Source organism: Pseudomassariella vexata, assembly GCF_002105095.1.
Source record: "Pseudomassariella vexata strain CBS 129021 chromosome Unknown BCR38scaffold_9, whole genome shotgun sequence".
NCBI classification, from domain to species: domain Eukaryota; kingdom Fungi; phylum Ascomycota; class Sordariomycetes; order Amphisphaeriales; family Pseudomassariaceae; genus Pseudomassariella; species Pseudomassariella vexata.
In genome coordinates this window covers 2,139,685-2,163,374 of record NW_024467964.1, presented here as the reverse complement: position 1 = coordinate 2,163,374, position 23,690 = coordinate 2,139,685, and the positions used below count along the sequence as shown (strand labels likewise).

The following is a 23,690-nucleotide window of genomic DNA, read 5'->3' as shown; positions in this document are numbered from 1 at the left end:
AGTTGGAGCTTGGTTTCGTGAAGCAATGATCACCGCCCTGCCAAGTCCAAATCGAGGTCGATGTGAGCTCCTTTTCCAAGAAATCAGCCCAGGGATCCCTAGGCAATGCATTTTGCTGGTCCACTTTACTCATGTATTTTTACTAGCGATCAACGAATGGTCCTTGGTTCTCATTCTGCCAGTTGTGCCCCCACTTCTAGCGCCTTGCGGTTGCTCAGCGCAACGCTATTAAGTCGCAGGTCAACAATCGAACTCCCGTACTTGGAACAACTGCTTCTCTAACAGACCCTGCCCATGTCAATTCCGACCAACATTTCAGAGACGCTCAAATCGACACCAGCTAACTTAATCTATTATTCTCTACTCGGTGTTTTCGAGAGAAAAAAAAGACGCCCTTTTGGCTGACGGTCCTTTTCTTTCAAGACTTCCTCACAGCGCCGCCGCATCAAAACGGGGGAAATTTCATACACTCCGCCAATTCGAGGCACGAAATCAAACCACCGCTCTCAGATCATAGAAGTGGCTTCCAAGTGTCGGCAGCATGCCTGCCGCCACGGATGGACCGACAGTTGCGCTGTCCTGTATGTATATACGGTGATTCTTGTCTATATGTCCATTTGGATGCTAACAAGACAGTCGCCAACAACTTCTGGGGTAAAGAGGATGCGGGCGTCAGCCCCCTCCTCGATCGCATGCTTGCGGCAAAGCAGACAAGCGACGAACTACGATCTTTCTACAACGCTCGAGCATCTATCGAAGATGAATATGCGCGCAAGCTTTTGTCGTTGAGTCGGAAGTCGCTGGGGTCGCAAGAGATGGGCACATTGAAGACATCACTGGATACTGTACGAGGCGAAGTGGAGTCCATGGCCAAACAGCACGCCAGCATAGCGGCGCAGATGAAGACGGAGCTCGAGGAACCATTGGCTGCTTTCGCTGGCGGCATGAAGGAGCGACGTAAGATCGTCCAGAACACCGTTGAGAAACTGCTCAAGACCAAAGTCCAACAGACACAGGTCGTCAACAAGACACGCGATCGCTACGAGCAAGAATGTCTGAAGATCAAGGGTTATCTTGCACAAGGACACATGGTTATGGGCCAAGAAGAACGGAAGAACAAGGCCAAGCTTGAGAAGACACAAATCAGCTTAGCCACATCCAATGCCGAGTACGAGAATGCCGTCAAGGCTCTAGAAGACACGACAGCACGATGGAATCGCGAATGGAAAGCAGCAGCCGACAAGTTCCAGGACTTGGAAGAGGAGAGACTGGACTTCAGCAAGAGCTCTCTCTGGACATTTGCCAACATTGCGTCGACCGTGTGCGTTAGCGACGACTCGTCATGTGAGAAAATTCGCCTATCCCTCGAAAAGTTGGAGGTGGAAAAGGACATTCTCACCTTCATCAAGGAGAGGGGAACCGGCCAGGAAATTCCGGACCCACCCAAGTATATCAATTTCTGCCGGGGCGACGTGGAGGACCACGAATCGATAGCGTCCGTGGACGATGAGAGCTATTCTGTCGCACAATTTCCGCGCAGCATAAATCCAGCATTTCGAAGCTCTTCACCCCAACCTTCCACTTACGAGTCTCACCACGACCCCAACTCGACGCTCGCCCGCGATTTGGCCCACCAGGCCCACCAAGAGCCGGAACCCTTAGCGAGCAGAGATGCTACTGTGACTCCACAGAAGGGGCCAGGAGCCGTCATACCACCGTCTGGTAGTCGCAGTGGAAATGGATTGCAACAACAGCAGTACGATGCCACCCAGTTCGCAGCCGTCCCGCATGACCCATATCCGCTGGACGGAATGACTATGCTGTGTCGTACCGATGCCATGCCACCTGGCGTGAACTCTGGTTTGCCGTCCGGGATGAATTCTAGTAAACCCCCGAGTGCGAGTTCTGGTAGGAACGCGGGCATGTCCCTTACCAGGAACTCGGACATGCCCTCTGCTAGGAACTCAGGCATGAACTCGAGCATGAACGGCGGCATGCACTCTGGTATGAAAGATGCCATGGTCTCTGACCTCAACTCTGGCATGACCTTGGGCATGAATTCGGGCATGAACTCGGCAACAAGCTCCAATTTGTCAGCGCGACCATCGAGCCGTGAGGACAACATCAGCGAATATGCGACCTCGCTCTCTAGTGTGGAGCCAGCAAGCGGCAAAGTGTCTCCGATCAAACATCAGCAGCCCGTAATTGAGGCCCAGTCTGACAAGCGTGTTTTTAAGAAGAAGAGTGGCTTCTTTCAAAACCACAGCCCCTTCCGCCGCAAAAGCACCAAAGAGATCCAGGCCTCTAATCGAAACACTTGGGGCCCGGTCACTTCGAAAACCTCCCAAGGTGGAGGCCAAAGTGGAGGGTCTGGTTCACGTCGGCCACAAATCTATCGGCCTCCAGAGCAGAAGATGTTGCCTGATCGAACGACCGGCAGCCCCGAGCCCATCGACGCAAACGCCAGTTTAGCTCTCAACGTTGGACAGAACGTCTTCCCAGTGTCGAATCCGGACAGACAAAAACAGGCGAATGGCCAGGATGAAACACCGCAAGAAGACCTGGATCCGATTGCATTGGCACTTGCGGAGCTTAAGGGGGTAGCCGGCAACAAGCAGGCAACGTCGCGAATGTCAGCCGATCACTATCATGGCATTGCAACACCGGCACCTGGTCAGGACCGCTCCCAGTTTTCTCGATCGGTGGCAGCTGCACGGGCCAATGGCGACTTGGTAGCAGCAAAGCGTGGTACGCCGCCACCATCCTACGATCAACAGATACAGGCGTTACAGCCCATTCAGCCAGTACAGCCGGCCCAGCCGGTTCAACGCTTAGGGGTGCCGGCTGCTGCCGTCACTTCCAAGGCCATGAAAGAGACTTCACGAAAATACGCCGAACAAACTCGTGATATGTTCAACCCTAATCGTCCCAACTCGGGTGGTTATGCTGGCAGTCAGCATTCTACTCGTCCGTCAAGTGTCTACGCTAGCAGTCAGCATTCTACTCGCCCCGGTTCAAGTGCTTATGCTGGTAATCAAACCCCTACCCGTCCTGGTTCAAGTGCCTTCGCTGGCAGTCAAAACTCGCCTCGTCCCGGCTCAAGTGCCTTCGCTGGCAACCAAAACTCGCCTCGTCCTGGCTCAAGTGCCTTTGCTGGCAATCAAATCACGCCTCGTCCCGGCTCAAGCGCCTACACTGGTAGTCATAATGCCAACCGACCCGGCTCGGGTGCATACGCTAGCAGTCAGGTTCGTCCCGGAACGAGAGGCAGTGACATGCCTCGAGCCGCGTCTCCAGCGCCGCCACGTAGTGCTTCACCATTGCCTACAAAGAATGCCGACCCGCACCAGAATCACCGGTCTGCATCGCCCAACCCGTATGTAGGCAGAGCTGAGCCGGTGCAGAATTGTCGTTCGGCATCACCAAATCCGTATGCCGGCAGAGCTGAGCCGGCGCAAAATCATCGTGCACCATCGCCCAATCCGTACGCTGGCAGAATTGAGCCGGCGCAGAATTCCCGTGCGCCATCGCCCAATCCATACGTTGGCAGAGCCGAGCCTGCGCAGAATCATCGTGCGCCATCGCCCAACCCGTACGCTGGTAGAGCTGAGCCTGCGCAAAATCATCGTGCGCCATCGCCTAACCCGTACGCTGGCAGAGCTGAGCCGGCGCAAAATCACCGTGCGCCATCGCCCAACCCGTACGCTGGCAGAGCTGAGCCGGCGCAAAATCACCGTGCGCCATCGCCCAACCCGTACGCTGGCAGAGCTGAGCCGGCGCAGAATCACCGTGCGCCATCGCCCAACCCGTATGCCGGCAGAGCTGAGCCTCCACAGAGCCACCGTTCGGTATCTCCCAATCCGTACGCAGGCGGCCATCAACGTAGTGAGTCTCAAATGGGAAGGACTCCGCCGCAGCGTGGCTCGGACCGAGGTTCCTACAGGCAGAACTCGCCGAATGACGCGGCCAGGGCAGCTTCGCCGTCACCTTTTAGAAACGAATATGAACGTCCAGGAAGCAGTCATACGATCAACGAAATGGCAATGCAGCTGGCACCTGTAGGCGATGATCGTGGCTACGGATCAATGCGTAGCCGTAATGGCAGACCAGGCACAAGCCAAGGAGGGGCGATGGGCCTTTATGATGGTAGACAAATGTCCGTCTCGAGCCGGCAGCGAAGCAAAAGCGTTGCAGACCCTAGCCGGCAATATACCCCTGATGGACGGGCTATTCTGCATTATGGTAAGCAATTCGGACACTTTCTCAAGACGAGTGAATAAGAACTAACAACCACCTTAGCACGCGCCCTGTACATGTACCAGGCTGCCATTCCCGAGGAGCTAGGTTTCAACAAGGGAGACACGTTAGCTGTGCTCCGACATCAAGATGATGGGTGGTGGGAAGCCGAGATACACGCGGGCAACGGTGTTGGGAGAAACGGTCTTGTTCCCAGCAACTACCTGCAGCCTTGCTAAATGATTTTACGACGGTTGCGATATACTGGGGCAGCCTTGTTGCCTGTGTCAGATATGAAAAGATGACATGCAGTCAACTAGACCATGGAGAGAGCAAGCGGACTGTTTTTGATTCTTTGCGTTTTTCTGTGGAAGAACCGCAACGCATGTAAGTCACATTGGGTTCAGGGTCGGTCAAAGGATGGAGTCAATAGGAATGTATTTATGATGTTATAAAGCGTTGAACTGAAGACGATGAAGCGGTTCTCGGGCGATGATTATCTGCCCTTCAATATCCTGTTTGTTCAGCCAGTTTGGTCCATGGCTTGAAGCTGTCAAGTTATTGGAATGACTTCAATGTGAACTAGCGAGGACGATTTCCCTAGGCTCATTTACCCCTGAAAAGTGGTGATTGATGGATCCAGACCGGGATCCGTGGGCGAGCAAGCCAATTCGCTATGACGTGGGCGGTTTGCAGCAGCTGCCATCGCGGGGCAGCCGCGCTCCAACGACAAGGGCCCCCGAGATCGTCTAGCACCGGCTCTTCCTCCCACCACCACCCAACTTCCAATCTATCGCTTTCACTCCTCCACCTTCGCCATCGTCTGGAGATACAGGGTGAGGCATTGAAGCTGGCGCGCCGAAGGGCGTATCTGCTGATATGGTAAGTGAAGCAACATTGGATGAATGCAAGCTAATGACGTTACCGTGCATACTTCAATCTTCACATGCTAACCTATCATGCGGGCAGGAGTACGTGAAGCGTCCGATTCGAGTAGCGACAGCACCGTCCGCTCAAAGAGCCTACCTCACGACCTTCTTTCTCGTTGCGACGTCTCTGACGCTGCTCGGCATTGCCACCCTCGCATACCCCGTCTTCTATTACAGCTACGTCCCAAAGAAGGTGGTCTCCGTACCTGTTCACCTGCAGTACAAGTATATCTCGGTCCAGCCCTAAAAACATGCCCCCAAACCTAACCAAGACCGTCGCAGTGCCGGCGTCAATCCCTACGGACTGACTTCTGTCTCCAAAGACCTCATGCTCGAGACATCGTACGATGTCGCCGTCGAACTCATACTGCCGCGTTCGCCTCCAAACCTGGATCGCGGAAACTTCATGGTAGCCCTTTTCGCCATGAAGTCGGCACCTAATAACCCAGCGCATTTGTGGGCCGTACCCGACGACCCGTACAAACATGTCAATGCCGACAGCGTCATATTCTCGTCGCGGCGCCCTGCTCTGATTCCATATGCAGACCCGCTGGTGTCAGCCTCGTCACGCTTACTGTTCCTACCGTACCACATCTTCGTGCCAGAGTCCGAGCAGGCCACGCTGACCATCCCCATGGGCGAATTGGTGGAGTTCAGGGATCAGCTGCCACTGAGCATGCTGCTGGACGTGCAAGCAGGACAGTCGCTGCAGGTCTACTCGGCGAGGATCGAGCTGGTGGCTCGACTGCGCGGTATAAGGTGGGCTATGTACAATCACCGGATAATATCCTTCTTTGTGTGTACGGCCTGTTTCTGGATTGCCGAGATGACATCCATGGGCTTTGCCTGGCTTCTACTGTCGTATTGTCTCTCAGGGCGAGGGAAGACCAAGGCAGCCGTGCAACAGAACACTAATGCTGGAGCTGGCGACGGGAGCGATCATACCGCTGCTGCCGTGAGGCGAGAGGCCGAGGTGACAGGTGGAGGCAAGCCAGAAGTTAAACGTGAGGCGGGCGAAGACGTCACGGGCAAAGCGAGGATCAAGGAAGAGAGTGTAGAGAGGAATACCAGAGCGTTGGACTCGCCACGCCGGACTAGTGATGCGGACAATGAGGAGAGCGCGGGTGTGCGCGACCTCTCCGCATACAACCATGATGAAAATAGGGGTCTACTACGCAGGCGACTTTCTCAAAAGTCCATCTCGTAACGTACGGGAAGCTACCTTCGGATTGAGAGACACGTTATATTGTTTTAACCATCTCGGTGAAGTCAGGTTCAAGATACCCAGTTTTTTACTTCGAATAATGTTTAATTGCACCGGTTGATACATGACAGCATTGTTCTTGTGCTGTAAGTGACAAACTGCCTAATTTAGTACTTCGCTCCTTCTTACCTCATTGGCATTCAGCCCTGACAGCAAATAATACCTAGTATCCGTTCGCAGCAAGTCTGGTCCCCTGCACAATGGACAATATTTGTTTTTGTCCTCGAATCCCCGTCCCTAGCGCCGTCAAACTTGAGCATACTTTATATCAATGTTTCAGGTCAAAGTGTGTTGAAGGTTCCAAGCTTTTCAACAATGAATTCAACATTCCATACAGTGCATATAAATTCATGCACTGTACGTCTCGCACGTGCTTGCCAACACGAGTACCCGACCCTTGCAGCGTTTGGTCTGGCAACTGGTTGTTTCTACTTCCCCAAATTTTGGTAGCTGCTTTGGCGTGTTCGATGTGACCGGCACCTGCAGCAGACCTAGTGATTATTAGAAACGTGCGAATGTGCTTGCTGTTTACACGCTGTGATCCCGGGAACTGTAGAAACCCATTTGTTCCCTCAAACCGCCTGGAGCACCTCGCAGCTTCTCGCAGCTAACTACAGCGTTGCCGATAGCTCCGCCGTTTCTTGTCGGTTCTCGTTGCATCCTGGAGGACGGCTAGTGGTGGGCTTCACGCGACTACTACTTTTGTGTACACGAGACGACAACTGGAAACGTCCCAATCAGCTAGAGCCTCACTGCTGTTCGCTCCACCCAGCGCCCACGCCCGCCGATCGAGGCTCAGGTCCCGTCCACGCGAAAATTCGAGTGCAAGCAGTTTCGACAACTTCCTCATCTCAGCAACCCGACGATTCGATACAGAGTTCCATTAATTTCGCCGGTAAAAAATAGTGGAACGAACAATCACCACAGCGTCAGCTACCTCAGCTGCCAACAACGAACGTCCTCAGGTTACGCCGTTTTGGTACCTTCACCGCAGCACTACTACTGATGTTCGACATCAGTCACAATCCATCAATCGGCCCCGACCCAAGCACCCTCATTTCGACGAGCAATTTGACGAATATTGGACAGACGCCCAACCCTCATACCTGCCTCTAACGCATTCGCTCCGCCTTTTCTCGTTTCGGTTTTGTCACTCTCTATATTATAGTCGACATTCACGATGCCCTGTTTCAAGGGCATCGCCGTGAGCATCCATGCAAATGGAGCCCCGCTCAAGGACCATGGCGTCCAACGGAACTCACGGCTCTCCCGCATGAGCTCTTACATACCCGTGCCGTCGCCCCAGTTGAACAGCGAGACCGGCCAACATGAGGCTGCACGTTTTGCCATTTCCATCACTCTCCTCACCCCGGGCCACCCGATCCCGTACTCGTCGCCGAAGCCCACGGAAGCAGACCCCCACCCCAGCCCCAGGTATGCTGGTCCTGCATCCATCGACCACTCGGATCTGTCCAAATATGCCGGCGTCGAGCCCCCGTATATCCCCATTACGAGTTCGGACAACGAGACCATTGCTGCGTACATATACTTCGATGGTCGAGCCAAGGAAGAGGTAGCTACTCTCCTTCGACCTGGTGAGGAGACCTGGGTCAACAGTCGATGGGTGCAGGTTCCCGAGAGCGAGGGCGGTGGTCTCGCTGAGCGCGAGTTCTTGTTCAAGGAGGTGGGCCTGGAGAGATGGCTTAATGGGCTTGATCTACAAGGCCACGATGCGAAGGAGAAGGTGGAGAAGAGAAGGCAGAAGTTCGAGAGACGTCATCGTCGCCAAAAGCCCTCGGGGGCTGGTGAAATGGACACGGAGAAGACGGGCCGACTGCGGGATGGGGATGATATGGCCTTCGTACTAGGCGCCATGGAAGGCTCGGAATCCGATTCGCTATCAGACGACGACGACGAACCGCCCGAGGCCACAGGTCAGATCAAGGTCGCCATGTTTCGCGTGATCGCATCGGGCGAAATTAAGAAGGGCGAATATTCACCGCAGTTTGACGCACATGACGATGACGACGAAGGCGAAGGCAAGGGAGGCAGCAATGGCGCTATCGATGCTGATGTCGAGCACACCACCAGTTTTGCTAAGCCCAAATCTTTGGACCCCAAGACAATCAGCACCCAGACAGTGACCGGTATCGACGGTCCTGACAAGCCCTACGCTGTCTTCACCTTCTTCTACCGTGGTCAACGTAAGTCTACCTCGTGTGGCCTTGCCCTTCACTCGCTGCAATAACTGACATGGCGCATAGGTCAACTGGCCAAGATGGGCATGTTACCGTCGGCTAAGGATCCCAAGACAACACCCGGCACTAAGCGACGCAGCACCCAGCTCGACTTTTCGGGCCTGGGCCCACTCAAGACCACAGGCACAGTTGGCTTCTCTGCCTTCCGAGACCAAGGCACAGAGGCAGCCCAACGCCGAAGGGCACGAAAGAAGAGCAATGGTAGCGTGGGCGGTGCCATGGACGAAGACAGCGAAGACGACGACGACGACGACGACGCTGACCCGCTAGTCAAGATGGAAGACTCGGACGAGAAAGTCATCAAGACGAGCTTGGCTCCCGAGGACGCGCAAGTCACGGCAGAACTGAACTCAAGAATTGACCGAATTCGAGTAAGTACTTCCTCATCTTCGTTTTACTTTTACTTGTAGCAACTTATTAACAAATCCACAGCTCAAGAGGCAACATTCTGCGGAACCAGAAACCCTGGCAGGGTTGGCCTATGAAAGGAAGTCACCGAGCACTGGCCCCAATGGTGGGGAGGCCACACCCACGGACTCGACGAGTAGCAACGCCCTCCCTGCTGGCGGTGTTACGAACTTGCTTGCACAAGCGACAATGGAAGCCTCGGCCGTGGGAAGCCCACTCAAGAAGCAACGAGCTAATTCGAGTGATGAGACCCCGGACCGTTCCGCAGGATTCCCGTCAAATATTGGCGATGTGCTCGGTCGAGCAACAAGTCAGGCGGCCACTACGTCAACCATGGGCCCTACTGTTCTTGGGCCGAAGGATGAGGATGACGAGGAGCTGTAGGCAAACCCCGAAAAAGCAAAAGGAAATCAACTAGCTGAAGGAGGCGACGGAGGCGCCTTAAGAGAAGGCACTGAAGTAGTGGGATCAAGCCCACTGTGAGCAGCCCACGTCAGGCTATTCTCGTTTTCCACGCTTGAGTCATGAGATGGCACACGGGGTCTACGAGGTGGCTGAGTGCATGCTGCGGTGTGGAATGACAGCCAGTGACACAACGGCTATTCCGATTTTTCTAGTAAACATGTTGGAATACCCAGTGGATATGGGGTGGAGGATCGTATCATAAGATTTTAGCGAATTGATACAGATGATGGCATACCATATTCAGCCCCTGCGTGTGATTTATTGGTCGCCCAACGAAGTGATTTTTATGATTGAGTTCTCGTGCCTTGAAATACTTCATTCACGTCGGGGTTTAATTGAGCCCTGCATACACGTTAACCATGGAGCTTTTTGAATCGGCTGGCCGGTTCAATGTCAGGAAGGCATCTCCAAGCAGCAAACAACGAAGCACGGTACTCGTGATAGAACAACCATGTATTGACGGCTTTCAGTTCCGGGAAAGACTCACAAACTCAACTGTAGATTCGTAACAGAGCGTATTGCGTAGCTTCTTGACAGCAGAACAGGAAGTGCCTGAATAATGTGCACGTCTTGAGTTTCCCGCATTTGGCACTGCCCTGGCGCATGCCCCCGGAAACACGAGGATAATACTAGTAACTACACCAATATGATCGGGTGGCGGTTGTTTGTATGGGCGACTGGAATGTCCGTTGGGCTCGACCTCACGCTTTCAAACAACTGTACCACTACGTAACTTAGAGGTATCATAACTCGGGATTCATGACAGTGTCTTTCTTCTTGGGTGTTTTTGTGGTCTACAGCGGTTACGGAAGTAGTTCCTTTGCTTATTGCATCAGAGCTTATTCTCCCATGCCAAAGCCGGGCGGCCGGGTGGACTGGGCCCCATCGTCGACAAAGGGGAGAGAGGCAGGTGTATATATTGCTCGACAGGCAGTGAGCTGGTAGAGTGCGCTGTAAGGAGGGATAGCGACGCACGCCGCTTCGTTTATTCTGGCTAAGTCATCTGGGATATCCGTGAGTTTAAATCAAGAAACAAGATCTAGGAAATCCTAAGCCATGTTGAAAGAGAAGGGCGGGATTGGCATTGAGTTATCCACAATTCAGCTGCGAGAAACTCTTTTTGTGACAGTCCCCAACGCGCCATGGTGTCTCGCTGGCTGCGTTAACCAGAAGCATCGATATGGCTTAGGCGCATGCTCAATCTCTCTCCACTTGATCGTGTTTTGGATTGAATAAACCATCATGAAATCATGTAGAGTTTTAATGAGACAGATAAGTGAGTGACTGCAATGAGCTATATCCAAGACTGCAAATCGTTGAAGTGAGACCTAATGCCCCTGACCAAACCAGTCCATCCTCCAAGCCACTTGGAGGAAAAGACGAACCAAGCGAGTGACTGCGAACCCGAAGTTAACATACATCTCAAACTATTAGTAACACTGCACTTTCTTTCCCTTTCCTTTACCCCGTATTCAATCTTATGGCTCCCAGTCGAGAAACATATATGTTGTATTAATAGAATATATGTTTGGTATGCTGGTAGTTTTAACATTGTGGTTCGAGAACAGCATAACACCAAAGTACGGAGAGTTGGCTCGATCTTGTGTTAGGGGTAAAATGGTAAGAGTATATTTTCCGAGTGGATCAAAGTTCCGCATAATATCGCAGTTCACTCGACGAAGTCTATAAATCCATCCTGCTTGACGATCAGAAGTCTGCCCAGAGTTCGTAGGTTTGTGGCGAAGCGTGATTTCGTGTCGAGAGTGAATCCAAAGTTTCTGGGAGTCGTCAGTGGCTTTTGGCTTGTAGACTGCCAAGGAGCATAATAGATAGCTCATTACTTTGATCAACTTACTCAAGATGCTCTGCGGCTCGCTGACATTTATAGAGTTTTCCAATATGGACTTCAAATACAGGGTACCGCCCCATTGGCACCGTAACCTTCTCCTGAAAGCATGGTTTCTTGCATGGGTAGCTGATTTTTTTCGACAGAATGGTTAGGTGGCATGTCAATTACATGCGGGGTGCGTATCTCTTCAGGGTCCCATGAAGCATGTCCAAACATGCTGCCAGATGAAGCAAACCTGGCAAGTACGTTCTAGTAGTTGGTCAATAGAAATGAAATCTTCAGTCTGACGTGGCCATAACGTAGGTCTAAGGCATGTCAAGATGTTGTGAAACCCTCCAGCTCAGGTCTAGCACAAGGTCTAGCACAGTCTTTGCTTGACATCAACCAACGAAGAACCTGCTTACAGTGATGACAGGATGGTCTTGAACTTCTCAGAGTACAGCTCTGTTTGAGGAGTACGTGTATTAGCTATAATCACGGCATGAGAAACAGAGGCTTCCAATACTTTATTATATGATCACTTGCCTGAATTACTGGTTGGAAAACCTCTGTCCAGCTTTTTCCTCATATTGGCCGTTTCTGTTTTCAGTACACTATCGATTTAGGAACTGGGTGTCTCCGCTAATGGACCACCAGTGCCATCTGTAGATACTTGAAAGCTCTCTGCTCATGTGCTAGCTCCAGATGGGGAAAGCCTTCCAATCCAACTTGTGACTCACCAGATATACTTAGCGCTTTCTTTGTAAAACCCTTGACCTCTTGGAGGAATTAACTTTTCGATAACGCATTGAACAGTCTCAATCAACGCTATGGAGAAGACGTGGGCCCGTGTAAGTCATAAATCACATAATGCATAATCTTGGTTGTGATTTATGGTTGTTCACGGAGGTGATAGGCAATACGGTCTATCGCATACTTTTACCACCGCGATATCCTCGAACTCTACCTTCTAAGGTGTTTTATTTCATCCCATAACTATACATACACTTGAATATTCTCTCTCCCAGAGGATATACAGGAGACATGTACACAGGGTGACTTATGCCCTGTCGCAATGTGGCCCACACACTAGAAACATGGCGTGAAAAGGACTTTGCCACATCCAGTCCAAAGTCTAGTTGAAAAACTCCGGATATACGGGCTCTGAGGATGGTAAATGTCTAGAAGCTTCTGAGATACTGTGAATTGGGATCATTTCCGTCTTGTTCAAGCGAATTTCTTAAGTGAACTCGCGAGATTGGGGTTAAAGCGGTAACTACTATATGGCTAAACAACTTCAAAGTGAGTAGAAGTTTGGGTCCCAGCAATATCTTACTATGACAGATCAAACAAGGAGTCTTCATATCTTTAGAAGCTGTGAAATACCGTATGCTGCATACACCGAAATATATGCCTCCAGCTAATATTATGGTGCTTTATGTGTAGGTGATGCGAAAGCATTAGGACGTGGTATGTATATGTGGATTCAAATATACAATTCCATCCTCCGGGATCCATGTTCTGATGGCATAGAAACAAACAAGGATAAGGGAATGATTCCCGTCCCAGATCAAGGAATGCTTTGATTTACACCACGACAGATCCCTATCGAAGGTCACAACTTACTGGGATTTTCACAATACGCGTAGACAAAGCAGCAATTGGTATGCCACGATTGCTAGATGAACTTCAGCATCTATAAGACACCGAAACGGCTGCTAAGAAACTCCTTTCTCCTTAGAATCTTTCGCCAGACGAGGAAGTTGGCAATCGTTGCATTGTGTCAGCACTTTCACGTCATCCAGCAAAACCAACGAAAACAAAATTGCGATTCACGCAGCAATTTATGTGCGCCTAAAGAAAAGTGTACAACTTGACAATAGGCTTTTTTGTCGCATGCCTTTCATGTGATCCCTCATGTCCAATTTTGTCATCCATTGCCAGAATTCAAGGGCCGGAGGTATTCTACTTGGCCGCCTCGCGATATCCAGTCTCCTTGAGATACATAGTGCTCAAAGTTTATAGCCTTCAATACCCTTCTGCATCACCGAAAGCCTTATCCCCGCCTGGCACAGAGTGTGCCATCGTGCCTGACGAAAACTGCTCTCCCTTTGGCGGTAAGCCCACCAAGTGCCAGCACACCGGATTCTGGCAAGGCGAGGAGCTCCTCGTTCATCCATGGGATCCAGCCAGAAGGCTTCTGGAGACGTTAGGGATTGCTTCAGGATATTCAGAGTATTGAGTCAACTGAAAGTCATGAGGCAATTTGAGGACTGCCCATGTGGCCAGGTGACGGTTCTAGCTCTGATTTGACGGATGAGGTCGAATTCGTTGCACCGATTCACTTTCATTCGAACCATACCTCCAACTTGCCCTGTGGATTTCCTAGCTGTTTTCGTGAAGTCGTGCATACCAAATCTGTAACCTCCAAGGACGACCTTTACCGAGCGTGATGGGCTTCAGTCCCCCGAGTCGGCTCCCAACAGGCGATAAACAGGGATACTCGGCGGAGATGTGGGGTAGAATCGGCCCCGGCTTAGGTACCCTATCTTGAATCCTCTCAACCTCAACATCGTGTTCTTCCCATCTTGCCAACTTTTCTCATACACAATAATCGAGACGCACATAGAGAGAAGCCATTTCGCCGTCATGAGGTTGCCCCCGATCTGTAGCTTGGGTCTCGGAGTGCCTGCCGTCTTGGCAACCCAGAAGGTGCTCGGCGTTGGCGGCAAAGGCAACCCTCTTGACGATGACTTCAACAAGTTTGCGATTGATGCATTGGGCGAATTTCATGTTACGGGCATAGCAATCGCCGTTGTTGATGGGATGGAGAGCTGGGCTGCAGTGAGTTAGATTTCTCTGTCATGACGGGAATGATCTACATTGGCGTCTTGTTGGGTTGAGAACAAGGAGAGCATAATTGCTGGAGGCTGGGATCATGATTGAGAAAGAATCAGTTGGTCTACACTCAAGCCGGTTGGACTTAGTGCGAGTGGCTTTGAGTGCCCTGGAAAGTCAAGTGGCTGTCACGTCCAAAGAGTAATGCCATGGGCGTCGACGCGATATTATCAGGCCCCCTTTCTTGAACCCTCTAGACGATAACAATACGTCCTGTTATTGTGATCTCGCACATTATAACGCCGCCTAGGGCTACGGCAATGCAACCCTGCCCAGCAGTCAAAACGGCGATCCCATTCCCGTCACACCATCCACCCTCTTCTACTGCGGCAGCACCACCAAAGCCTTTACTGCCGCCACCCTCTCCCTCATGATCGACTCGGGCATTTACCCCTCTCTCTCCTGGCAAACTCCCATCTCCACCCTCATCCGCGACGACTTCGTCCTCATGGACCCCTACACCTGGGAACAAAACCACCTCACCCTCGAAGACGCCCTGAGCCATCGCACTGGTTTCCCGCGGCACGACAAATCGCTCGGCACCTTCTACGGGCCCGACCACCACAAGGCCACTGTTCGGGACTTGACGCGCAGCTTGCGCTGGTTGCCAATGGTGAGCGAGCCGCGGACGAAGTGGCGGTACTGCAACCTCATGTTCATGGTTGTTTCGCACGCGATGCAGACGCTGACGGGGCAGTGGCTTGGAACCACGTTCCGGGAGCGGATTTGGGCGCCGCTGGGGATGAATAGCACGTATCTGTCGCTTGAGGATGCGCTGGCGGGGCCGGAGCACTTGGCTGGGGGTTACTATTGGGATTACGACGCGGAGGTGTTCGAGACGGTGTCTTTCTCTGGCCTGGATGAGGCGAGCGGAGCAGGGGGTGTGGTGAGTAATGTGTTGGATTACACCAAGTGGATTCGATGTTTGCTGAACGAGGCGACGCCGCTGTCTAAGGCGGGACATGAGGCTATTAAGACGCCGAGGATGGCGATGAGTGGGAATGGGAAGGGGTATGATTCGCCTATGTTGTATGCGCTTGCCTGGCAGACGAGCACGTATAAGGGCCACAGAGTCTATACTCATAGTGGAGGGATGGAGGCCTATGGTGCCGAGGTGTATTTCTTGCCTGATCTCGGGTATGGGGTCGTGACATTGGGCAATACTGCCTTGACGAGCAACTATGTCGGAAATATCCTTGTGTGGAAGCTGATTAACGACAAGCTTGGGATCCCGGAATCTGATAGATTTGACTGGGCTGCGACGTAAGCTGATATCGCCTGTGTTTCAACTCCTGTGCTGAATTATGGATACAGAGCGAAGCAGCAGCTTGAGGATATAGTGTCGAGCATCGACAACGCAGTCGAAAGGTTATATCCCGACCGCGCAGATCCGCCATTGCCCCATTTGTTGGCGCTCGAAGCGTATACAGGAACGTATTTCCACCCGGCATATCAAAACCTCACCATCAACCTGGCCAACGGGTCGGAGACTGATATACACCGCCATAATACCAAGCCGAGGCTCAGAGCTGTGCGGGAGGACGTCGTATGGCAAAATACATTCGACTTCGAGCATGTCTCAGGCGAGTTCTGGGTCGTCTTCATCAATATGTTGAAAGTGCCGAATGGTCTCAACGAGGAAGCTGCTAAGGCCGAGTTCAGGGTTGGAGCGACGGGCAGACCAGAGCAACTGATGATCGAGTTCATGGAGGAGGGGAGTGAGGGGGTTATCGAGTTTGAGAAAATCAACTGAAACAACAAAAAGGTAGTATGTCAAATCTGCGGATAGGCCGAGTAAATCTGAAGCTGCATAGTAGTGGCCATTTCAACCTTTGCCTGTTCGCATACCGACCCCTTGGCCTTTGGCAGTACATCGGCTACTTGACCAAGTGTCACATTCGAACTGAATTTACTTGCAGTCCATCCGTGACGAAAGCCGCGTATACGCGTGAGGGACATGGTCTTCGGTCGATGCAACTTATATATTAACGCCATAGGGAAATAAATGTATGGGCTAGAGTTATCCTGAAAACGAAGTTATACGGGGTATTCAACGGACTGTCTGGACCATATAATGCTGAGTGCTCGTGCCCCATTTAACCTATGTAGGCAAGAGCCCGGACGGGGAGGTTGGGCCAGAAAACGGTTCAAGCTGAGTCGGGTAAATTTCTGCTTGACTGATCTCTCAGCCTTACACTGCAAACCGATGCCATCACATAGTGGTCGGATTCTTTCACTGCAATTTTGAACCCCACCAAGGCCATGTCTGTACAAATCAATTTGATTGTTCCTACTTACCACCACTACGAGCCGTCTACGTAACTAAGCCAGCCATCCCAAGGACCTGCTTGAACCTCAACCTTTGGCAGCACTCACTATACTTGGTTCATCAACGTAAAGAAGACGCATCTGCATGGCTTCCGGCCACACTGGCGAGGACCTTATTGGTAATGACAGTGGAAGCTTGATCGAAATCCCTATATCTTGTTCATGTCAGCAGCGGAACACGACGTATGATACTGATGCAGATAATGAATGAGGGATGTGATCAGACTGTTGAGCTTGATATATTTAAGAGAATCAACACAAAAGTTCAGTTGGCCGTTCTTAATGGAAGTGTTTTGTCATCATCAAAGGTGCAAGCACAACTCGCGAGAGTCGTGCCAAACATAGGATAAAGTAGATACTTACATTTACCATATTGGCATATCAATTCCCGTCAGAGACAATTCGATTGTGTGACGGACGTGTGGCATGAAGTTGTTAGTTGCAAAAAGAATACAATTTGTAGTGAAAAGCAAAGTTCTCTTTTATGGACAGCCGAGGAAAATCCAATCGCCAAGACCCTGATGTAATTCCCCACTGACCACGTGATATCCTGATCCACTCCGTTCCTCGCTTTGCCGCTCGACCGCCATCTAATTCGACATCGGCTCATCTAAAGACCAAGTCCAGAGCTGTCCAACTAACCTGCTCTCGCATCGTCGACCCTCCATCTCCACTCTCCCCTCATCATCCCACATCACGAACCACGCGGGGCAATTAGCAAAACGTCCATTCGACAAACGCACACAACAAAGCCATGCCCTCCGTCCGCCCGCAAACCGCCGTGCGGGCCAGCCGCGCCATCACACATAGCACCACAGCCACAGGGACGATGACGCGCTGCTTCTCTGCGACGACAGCGCGGCCCTCGAGCCACGGCCCGCAGTACGATCCGCCGAGTGGCTGGCTGTTTGGCGTCAAGCCCGGCGAGAAGTACCAGAAGGAAGGGTGGGAGACCCCTCTCTACTGGGGGTTCTTCGGTAGTTTTATCGTGGCGGCTGTTGCATACGGGTTTAAGCCTGATACATCGTGAGTTGGCTAATTCCACGCTTGGATCTCTTGGGGTATTGGGAGGATGGAGTAGGGGGGGAGGGAGGAAGTGGCGGGAATTGGAAGTGTGCCAGATTGGCTGGGGAGAATGTTGGTTTAGAAATAAGGAAGAAGAGGGGTGACTGCTCTAGAACGACTACGGATATGAAGGGGCCGAAGATGCGAATGAGCTATTCCAACTAACACCATCACAGGATACAAACCTGGGCTCTCGAAGAGGCGCGAAGGAGATTAGAAGCCGAGGGTATCTTGGAGGATCCGGAGAAGAAGGCATGAAGGAGTCGCACATATCACGATGTTGAAGAATGAGCATTGGTGGCGGTTAAGTGGATGGATGGATGGATGGATGATGAGTTGAAAGATGGGAAACCCTCTTGGAACTGCACATCTATCTCTGTACATGACCTCGTTTTCGTTTTACTCTTTAGTTTTCTCGACCTCCGCTGTCGAGGAACGGACGTACGGTGTAAGAAGCATCATAGACGCACCGCTCCAATAACCAGGTTTATGGGGCAAATCTGATTTCCTTGCATTCCATCACATCGCCACGGTGCTGTTCTTGGTCGTAACTATTCATACATGAGCCAAGCCTTTAGATTCGCCGTGAAACCTTGCCCGGGAATAGGCAGGTAAGCCAATGGCCCATATCTACCATGTTTGCAACCTCTATAATAATCAATGCGACAGACCAATCGAACCCTCACATTACTCGCTTTCTAGCAGACATAACTCCAGGCATGCTCCTCATCACCATACTGCCTCGCCTCCATCCAGCCCTTCATCCTCAATGCAATTTCGCCCGACTCCTCGAGCTCGTTCAGCCCGCAGTCCACCAGCTTGCCCTTCCAGCTGATCTTCCTCACGGGGCTCACAATAGCGGCAGTGCCAGAGCCAAATGCCTCCATTAGACGGCCTTCTTGCGATGCCTCATCCAGCTCCTTCATCGTGTACTTGCGCTCCACAACGGCCCAGCCCTCAGGCGCGAGCTTCTCCCGCGCAAGGCTCAATATCGAGTCCCTGGTAATGCCGGCCAGAATGGTGCCGTCAAGCGGGGCGGTGATCAGCTCCTTCTGCCCCGTCTCCTTGTTCTTGATAGCCACGAACATGTTCATCGTACCGACTTCGGTGACGTACTCCTCCTCGCCAAACAACCACAAATTCTGCTGGAATCCGCGACTCCCGGCCTCGAGCTGCGGCACAATGCATGGCGCATAGTTGGCCCCCAACTTCTTGTCCCCAACACCACCGGGCCACGCACGCACGGCGTAGTTGGTCGCCTCGAGCGACACGGCCTTGAAGCCCGTCGGGTAGTAAGGGCCGACGGGACTCGCAATGATGTACAGCAGGGCGGATCCCGGGGCGCCCACGCCAATCGTCTTTTGGGTGCCGATCATGGTCGGGCGCAGGTAGAGCGAGTAGCCGCGCTGGTTGGGGATGAAGCGCTCCTCGAGCTTGGTGAACTTGGACATGAGGTCAATGAGGGCAGTGGGCTCGAAGGTGGGCAGCGCGATGCGCGCCGCGGACTTGTTGAAGCGCTGCATATTCTTGTCAGGCCGGAAGAGGCGCACGTTGCCGGATTTGTCCTTGTAGGCTTTCAGGCCCTCGAAGCACTCGAAGGCGTAGTGGAATACGCAGGTTGCCGGGTCGAGGGAGAGGTTCTGATACGGTGCTATTTGGGGTGGGAGCCAGCCATCTTGTCGTGTCCATTCGATGGTGAGCATGTGGTCTAGATTAAGTATTAGCATGCTTGGTGTGCGATCAGCTCGCTACGAGTGTTATTGTACCTGTGAACTCTCTGCCAAACACAAGAGTTGCGGGATCGCTGGGCGTCTTCGGGGTCGTCGTCTTGGTGATGGTGAGCCTCGAGGGGTCAATCCCGACGGGCTTTGAGGTAGAAGCCGCCTCAGGTTTAATGCTGTAGCATCTTGCCGCTTGAACCGCACGGAGAGGCAATAATTGGCGAGCTGTGGGAGCTCTGAATGCCCTCCCGCAACGGGGAAGTAGTTGGCGCAACATGATTTGTTTATACCACCCCAATTGGAAACCGGGAATGCTCAAATATTACGGGAGAGCGTACAAGAGAGCGAAGAGGCACAATTCAATAAATCAAGAGAAGGACGAAGGTCGCAATCAATTGCGTGGCTGAGAAGTGCAACAAGCTGGGGGTCACGGCACGGGTGACTGATACCAACGTACGACACCGACTCTAAGAAAATAGTAGCTACTGTATGATCAGCGTATAGCGGTTTCGGAGCAGGCCGTCGTCCTATTAGCCACTTGGCCTCTGGGTGTGGTGGTAAGTCACTTTGAAGTGTCAAAGTGTGGTGCACTGTATTGTGGGGTCCGCGCTTGCGTGGCTGATTGCTGGAGCGGTACAGTGGCTTGAACGCGGCTGGCAGACAACGATGCTGGAAGATAATGGACAGTTGCGTCTTGGCGAGTAATTCCATCACCAACCTGTCATCTTCAAGAAACAAAGCCTCTTAGAGCGCCTGAAGCTGCAGAGACTATTAAGGATCGTGTACTGTTCATTTGGGCTGAAACCCTACGATTCCGACTGCCACCATCGAATCGAGTGGGAATATTGAAGCTTTCAGGCCCCTGGTCGCAACAATTACCTAGAGGATTGCGCAGCGTGGTCGCTGAATAACGTCCCCGAACCATATCCAAAGTACGCGTATATGATTGCCGCATAGATTGCGTATCGAGAATCGACCCGGGACGTACACGGGAGACATATCTGGGAATTGCCGCAATACTCGGGAATCGTGCTGGAACCATCGCCTGCTACGGCGTCCCCAACTGCGACCCCAAGAAATGAGGACATGAAGGGCGGCAAGAAACACACTCGTAAACCATGTTTTCGTCCCTGAAGGGGTTCACCTCCAACATCAACAGCAACTACACTGTCGCCCAGCATACGACGTCTACAGCAGGACCATGGAAGATCTACGATGCGACCAATAAGAAGACGAAGAAGCCTTGCTCGGTCTTCGTATTCGAGAAGAAGAGTCTAGACGCCCACGGGAGTTCCCTTAGTCGATCCAGCGCCGCAGCGTTCAAGCGCACCACGGAAGAGGTCGTTGAGCGGTTGAAGAAGGAAGCGTCATCTCTCGCCCGACTGCGCCATCCAAGTGTTTTGGAGTTGGTCGAACCGGTCGAGGATACTCGTGGAGGTGGTCTACAATTTGCAACAGAGCCTGTCACTGCTTCACTAGCGGATTTACTGGCACAGAAAGATGACCAGGAACGGTCTGGCGGTGTTGGTGGCAGGTCCAGTCGCTATGTCACTGAAGAAGCAGATGGTACGCGACGGAGGAGAGATCTGGAGATAGACGAGTTGGAGATACAGAAAGGCTTACTCCAAGTCAGCAAGGCATTGGAGTTTCTACACGAAACCGCCGGCCTCGTCCATGGAAATCTCACTCCCGAGGCTATTCTGGTCAACTCTAAGGTGAGTCTCATGTTGAGCCTTGGCCTCAAGTATAGTTCAGGACAGTTGCTGACTTTAATCCAAAGTCCGATTGGAAAATCAGTGGTCTTGGTTTCTGCAGTCCTCCAGAGAACTCAACCAAGCCTACCTCGGTGCAACCCATTAGCCTATCAGAGGTGCTCAATCTTGATTCCCGTTTACCTAAGTTCGTCCAGCTGAATCTCAACTACACATCTCCCGACTTCGTCTTGGACAATAATCTCAACCCATCGGCCGATATGTTCTCCCTGGGTCTCCTGTGTGTTGCTTTATATAACTCGCCTCACCGGTCCCCCATCGAAGCAAATGCTAGCGTCTCTGCTTACAAGAGGTTGTTCAACTCGTCATCCACTGTACCAAATCTACAAAACGACTTCCTCGCGTCCAGGCCTTTACCCAGAGATCTATCGGCGCATGTTTTGCCGCGTCTCATTACACGGAGAGCGGCCCAACGTATGACGGCCAAAGAATTCCAGGAAAGCGAGTATTTCGACAACATACTCGTATCCACGATCCGCTTCCTCGATGGTTTCCCAGCTAAGACGCCCAACGAGAAGGCGTCGTTCATGAAGGGTTTGAACAAAGTGCTGCCTTCCTTCCCCAAATCTGTTATGGAGAGGAAGATCTTACCCGCATTGCTAGAAGAACTGAAGGAGAGAGATCTGTTGTCGTTGATTTTACAAAACATCTTTAAAATTATCGAGCTACTACCGTCTTCGAAGCGTGCTTTCAGTGAGAAGGTGCGACCACGACTGAAGGAAGTATTTGTGCTGTTGGCGAAACCGCAGCAGGCTCAAGAAAAGGATCCAGCTCGGGATGCCGGCCTCATGGTTGTGCTTGAGAACACCAATGCAATTGCTAACAATTGCAATGGCAAGGAGTTTAAAGATGGTAAGATGATGCACTTCCACCGTGTATACTAGGCCATCACTGACTTCACTCTTTAGACATCTTGCCAATCCTGGTGGTTGCTTTTGAGTCACCCACCCCGGCGCTGGTCGACGTGGCTATGCGTGGACTTCCCGTCATTCTACCCGTTCTTGATTTCAGCACCATCAAGAACGAGCTGTTCCCAGTCGTTGCAGCTGTGTTCAGCAAAACGAACAGCTTGGCAATCAAGGTCCGAGGTCTACAAGCCTTCGTGATCCTCTGCGGCGGGACCAATGACCCATCAGGGGGCGACGACGGGCTTGATGGCTTCGGCGTTGAGAAAAAGAAGACGTCGTCTTCGAGCGCCCTCGATAAGTACACGATGCAGGAGAAGATCGTCCCTCTGATCAAAGCTATCAAGACGAAGGAACCTGCTGTGGCAATGGCAGCACTGAGCGTGCTTCGGGTGGTGGGAGATGTCGCTGATGCGGATTTCGTAGCAATGGACATTCTCCCGGTGATGTGGCACATGAGTTTGGGGCCGTTGCTTGACCTGAAACAGTTTCAATCCTTTATGGAGTTGATCAAGACGCTTTCCAGGAGAGTTGAAGAGGAGCAGACAAAGAAGCTGCAAGAGCTGTCGGCTGGTGCTTCTGGCAACGGCCGAGCTCTGGAGAATGAAGATTTTATGGCGTTTGGCGGCGTGACGGGGACTGCCTTTGAAACAGCCAACGGAGCCGCAGAAGACGACTTCGAATCACTTGTGAAAGGCAAGCCTTCTGTTCACTCTAGTGACCCAATGGATGCTGGGTGGGATGCAGCACCAGCAGGTGCCCGAGCTTCTTCGCCGCCAGTGAAGTCGTCAACGGCACCAGCCTTCTCATGGTCGACTCCCAGCCCTACAACGGCTGCCGCAAACTCGGGAGGGGGAAGCGTCGGTGTAATCAAGGCACAATCCACTTTTAGGACCGTGACACCAGACCTCGGGCGCTTTGAGAGCCTAACACCCTCCGCCACACAGTTTTCGCAGCCACTTCAACCTGCCAACAGCACCTCGTCCACCATCACAAGCCCACAAATCCCTACTGCCAATCCTTGGGCAAGTGCAGCCGCTCCTATGCCACCGCCTACGTCGTCGATCTCGAGCATGAGCATTGGCATGGATCAGCAACGACCACAAATGACAAGTGGGCCGTCATCTTTCTCTCTGGCGCCTCCACCCTCAGCCAGTAGCAGCACGCCGACTGGCTTCAGCCTACCACCGCCGCCAGGTGGACCTCAAAGGAATGCATCCTCTTCATCATTTGGTGGCTCCTCAGGATTTGGTCAGCCTTCTGCTTTTGGGACAGCCAGCACTAGCAGCCTCAGCAGTATAGGCAGCATGATGGGTTCTACAGCTGGAACAGGCATGGCGGCCATGAGACCAATGAACAGTGGCATGGGTATGAACTCGATGAATTCGATGAACAAAATGGCCGGTATGAACAGTATGATGGGCAGCTCAAATACCACTGGCATGGGTATGGGCATGACTATGACCGGCCAACAGCAACAGCCACAAAAGCCTGCCGCGAACAGCAAGTCGGGCCTGGACAAGTATGAGAGTTTAATATGATAGGCAGCACACGGAGAATGACAAAGGGCAATATTTCTGGGTGGGTAGATAGATGCACGATGGACGGGCAGA

General features: G+C 52.2%; 7 protein-coding genes across 7 annotated transcripts; 6 read left to right on the top strand and 1 right to left on the bottom strand.

Annotated features, from left to right (window-relative positions):
• The first annotated feature begins 278 nt into the window (after positions 1-278).
• Positions 279-4,808, top strand: BCR38DRAFT_395763 (uncharacterized protein). Its single transcript, XM_040857639.1, has 5 exons — positions 279-581; positions 637-2,971; positions 3,245-3,398; positions 3,828-4,242; positions 4,300-4,808. The coding sequence occupies exons 1-5, from the start codon at positions 542-544 to the stop codon at positions 4,473-4,475; spliced, it is 3,120 nt and encodes a 1,039-aa protein (XP_040714484.1). The 5' UTR covers positions 279-541; the 3' UTR covers positions 4,476-4,808.
• A 142-nt stretch (positions 4,809-4,950) lies between these two features.
• BCR38DRAFT_439372 (putative adipose-regulatory protein-domain-containing protein) lies at positions 4,951-6,709 on the top strand. Its single transcript, XM_040860625.1, has 4 exons — positions 4,951-5,118; positions 5,206-5,390; positions 5,448-6,515; positions 6,597-6,709. Exons 1-3 carry the CDS (start codon positions 5,116-5,118, stop codon positions 6,370-6,372), a joined length of 1,113 nt encoding a protein of 370 aa, XP_040714483.1. The 5' UTR covers positions 4,951-5,115; the 3' UTR covers positions 6,373-6,515; positions 6,597-6,709.
• A 900-nt stretch (positions 6,710-7,609) lies between these two features.
• Positions 7,610-9,479, top strand: BCR38DRAFT_459095 (uncharacterized protein; the record flags this gene model as incomplete). The annotated part of the gene is made up of 3 exons (XM_040862244.1): positions 7,610-8,633; positions 8,694-9,058; positions 9,120-9,479. 3 exons carry the CDS (start codon positions 7,610-7,612, stop codon positions 9,477-9,479), a joined length of 1,749 nt encoding a protein of 582 aa, XP_040714482.1.
• A 4,472-nt stretch (positions 9,480-13,951) lies between these two features.
• BCR38DRAFT_439368 (putative penicillin-binding protein) lies at positions 13,952-16,458 on the top strand. Its single transcript, XM_040860624.1, has 3 exons — positions 13,952-14,232; positions 14,537-15,549; positions 15,601-16,458. Exons 1-3 carry the CDS (start codon positions 14,038-14,040, stop codon positions 16,037-16,039), a joined length of 1,647 nt encoding a protein of 548 aa, XP_040714481.1. The 5' UTR covers positions 13,952-14,037; the 3' UTR covers positions 16,040-16,458.
• A 765-nt stretch (positions 16,459-17,223) lies between these two features.
• On the top strand, positions 17,224-18,193 carry BCR38DRAFT_439364 (ESSS subunit of NADH:ubiquinone oxidoreductase-domain-containing protein). The gene is made up of 2 exons (XM_040860623.1): positions 17,224-17,640; positions 17,856-18,193. The coding sequence occupies exons 1-2, from the start codon at positions 17,369-17,371 to the stop codon at positions 17,935-17,937; spliced, it is 354 nt and encodes a 117-aa protein (XP_040714480.1). The 5' UTR covers positions 17,224-17,368; the 3' UTR covers positions 17,938-18,193.
• A 184-nt stretch (positions 18,194-18,377) lies between these two features.
• Positions 18,378-19,677, bottom strand: BCR38DRAFT_345671 (aminotransferase; the record flags this gene model as incomplete). Its single annotated transcript, XM_040856198.1, has 2 exons — positions 18,378-19,387; positions 19,446-19,677. The coding sequence occupies 2 exons, from the start codon at positions 19,675-19,677 to the stop codon at positions 18,378-18,380; spliced, it is 1,242 nt and encodes a 413-aa protein (XP_040714479.1).
• Positions 19,678-20,518: 841 nt separating this feature from the next.
• BCR38DRAFT_345935 (kinase-like domain-containing protein) lies at positions 20,519-23,618 on the top strand (the record flags this gene model as incomplete). Its single annotated transcript, XM_040856220.1, has 3 exons — positions 20,519-21,115; positions 21,181-22,024; positions 22,081-23,618. 3 exons carry the CDS (start codon positions 20,519-20,521, stop codon positions 23,616-23,618), a joined length of 2,979 nt encoding a protein of 992 aa, XP_040714478.1.
• Positions 23,619-23,690: the final 72 nt, after the last annotated feature.

Bases quoted from the DNA above. Each gene is read 5' to 3' on its own strand.
- BCR38DRAFT_395763 (XM_040857639.1), top strand. From the start codon at position 542: ATGCCTGCCGCCACGGATGGACCGACAGTTGCGCTGTCCT. The intron at 2,972-3,244 runs GTCAAGTGTCTA...ATACGCTAGCAG, and splicing joins AGTCAGCATTCTACTCGTCC to TCAGGTTCGTCCCGGAACGA. The intron at 3,399-3,827 runs GTGCAGAATTGT...GGCAGAGCTGAG, and splicing joins ATGTAGGCAGAGCTGAGCCG to CCTCCACAGAGCCACCGTTC.
- BCR38DRAFT_439372 (XM_040860625.1), top strand. The intron at 5,391-5,447 runs GTATATCTCGGT...AGACCGTCGCAG, and splicing joins CCTGTTCACCTGCAGTACAA to TGCCGGCGTCAATCCCTACG.
- BCR38DRAFT_439368 (XM_040860624.1), top strand. From the start codon at position 14,038: ATGAGGTTGCCCCCGATCTGTAGCTTGGGTCTCGGAGTGCCTGCCGTC. The intron at 14,233-14,536 runs GTGAGTTAGATT...AACGCCGCCTAG, and splicing joins GGATGGAGAGCTGGGCTGCA to GGCTACGGCAATGCAACCCT. The intron at 15,550-15,600 runs GTAAGCTGATAT...TTATGGATACAG, and splicing joins AGATTTGACTGGGCTGCGAC to AGCGAAGCAGCAGCTTGAGG.
- BCR38DRAFT_439364 (XM_040860623.1), top strand. From the start codon at position 17,369: ATGCCCTCCGTCCGCCCGCAAACCGCCGTGCGGGCCAGCCGCGCCATC. The intron at 17,641-17,855 runs GTGAGTTGGCTA...ACACCATCACAG, and splicing joins GGGTTTAAGCCTGATACATC to GATACAAACCTGGGCTCTCG.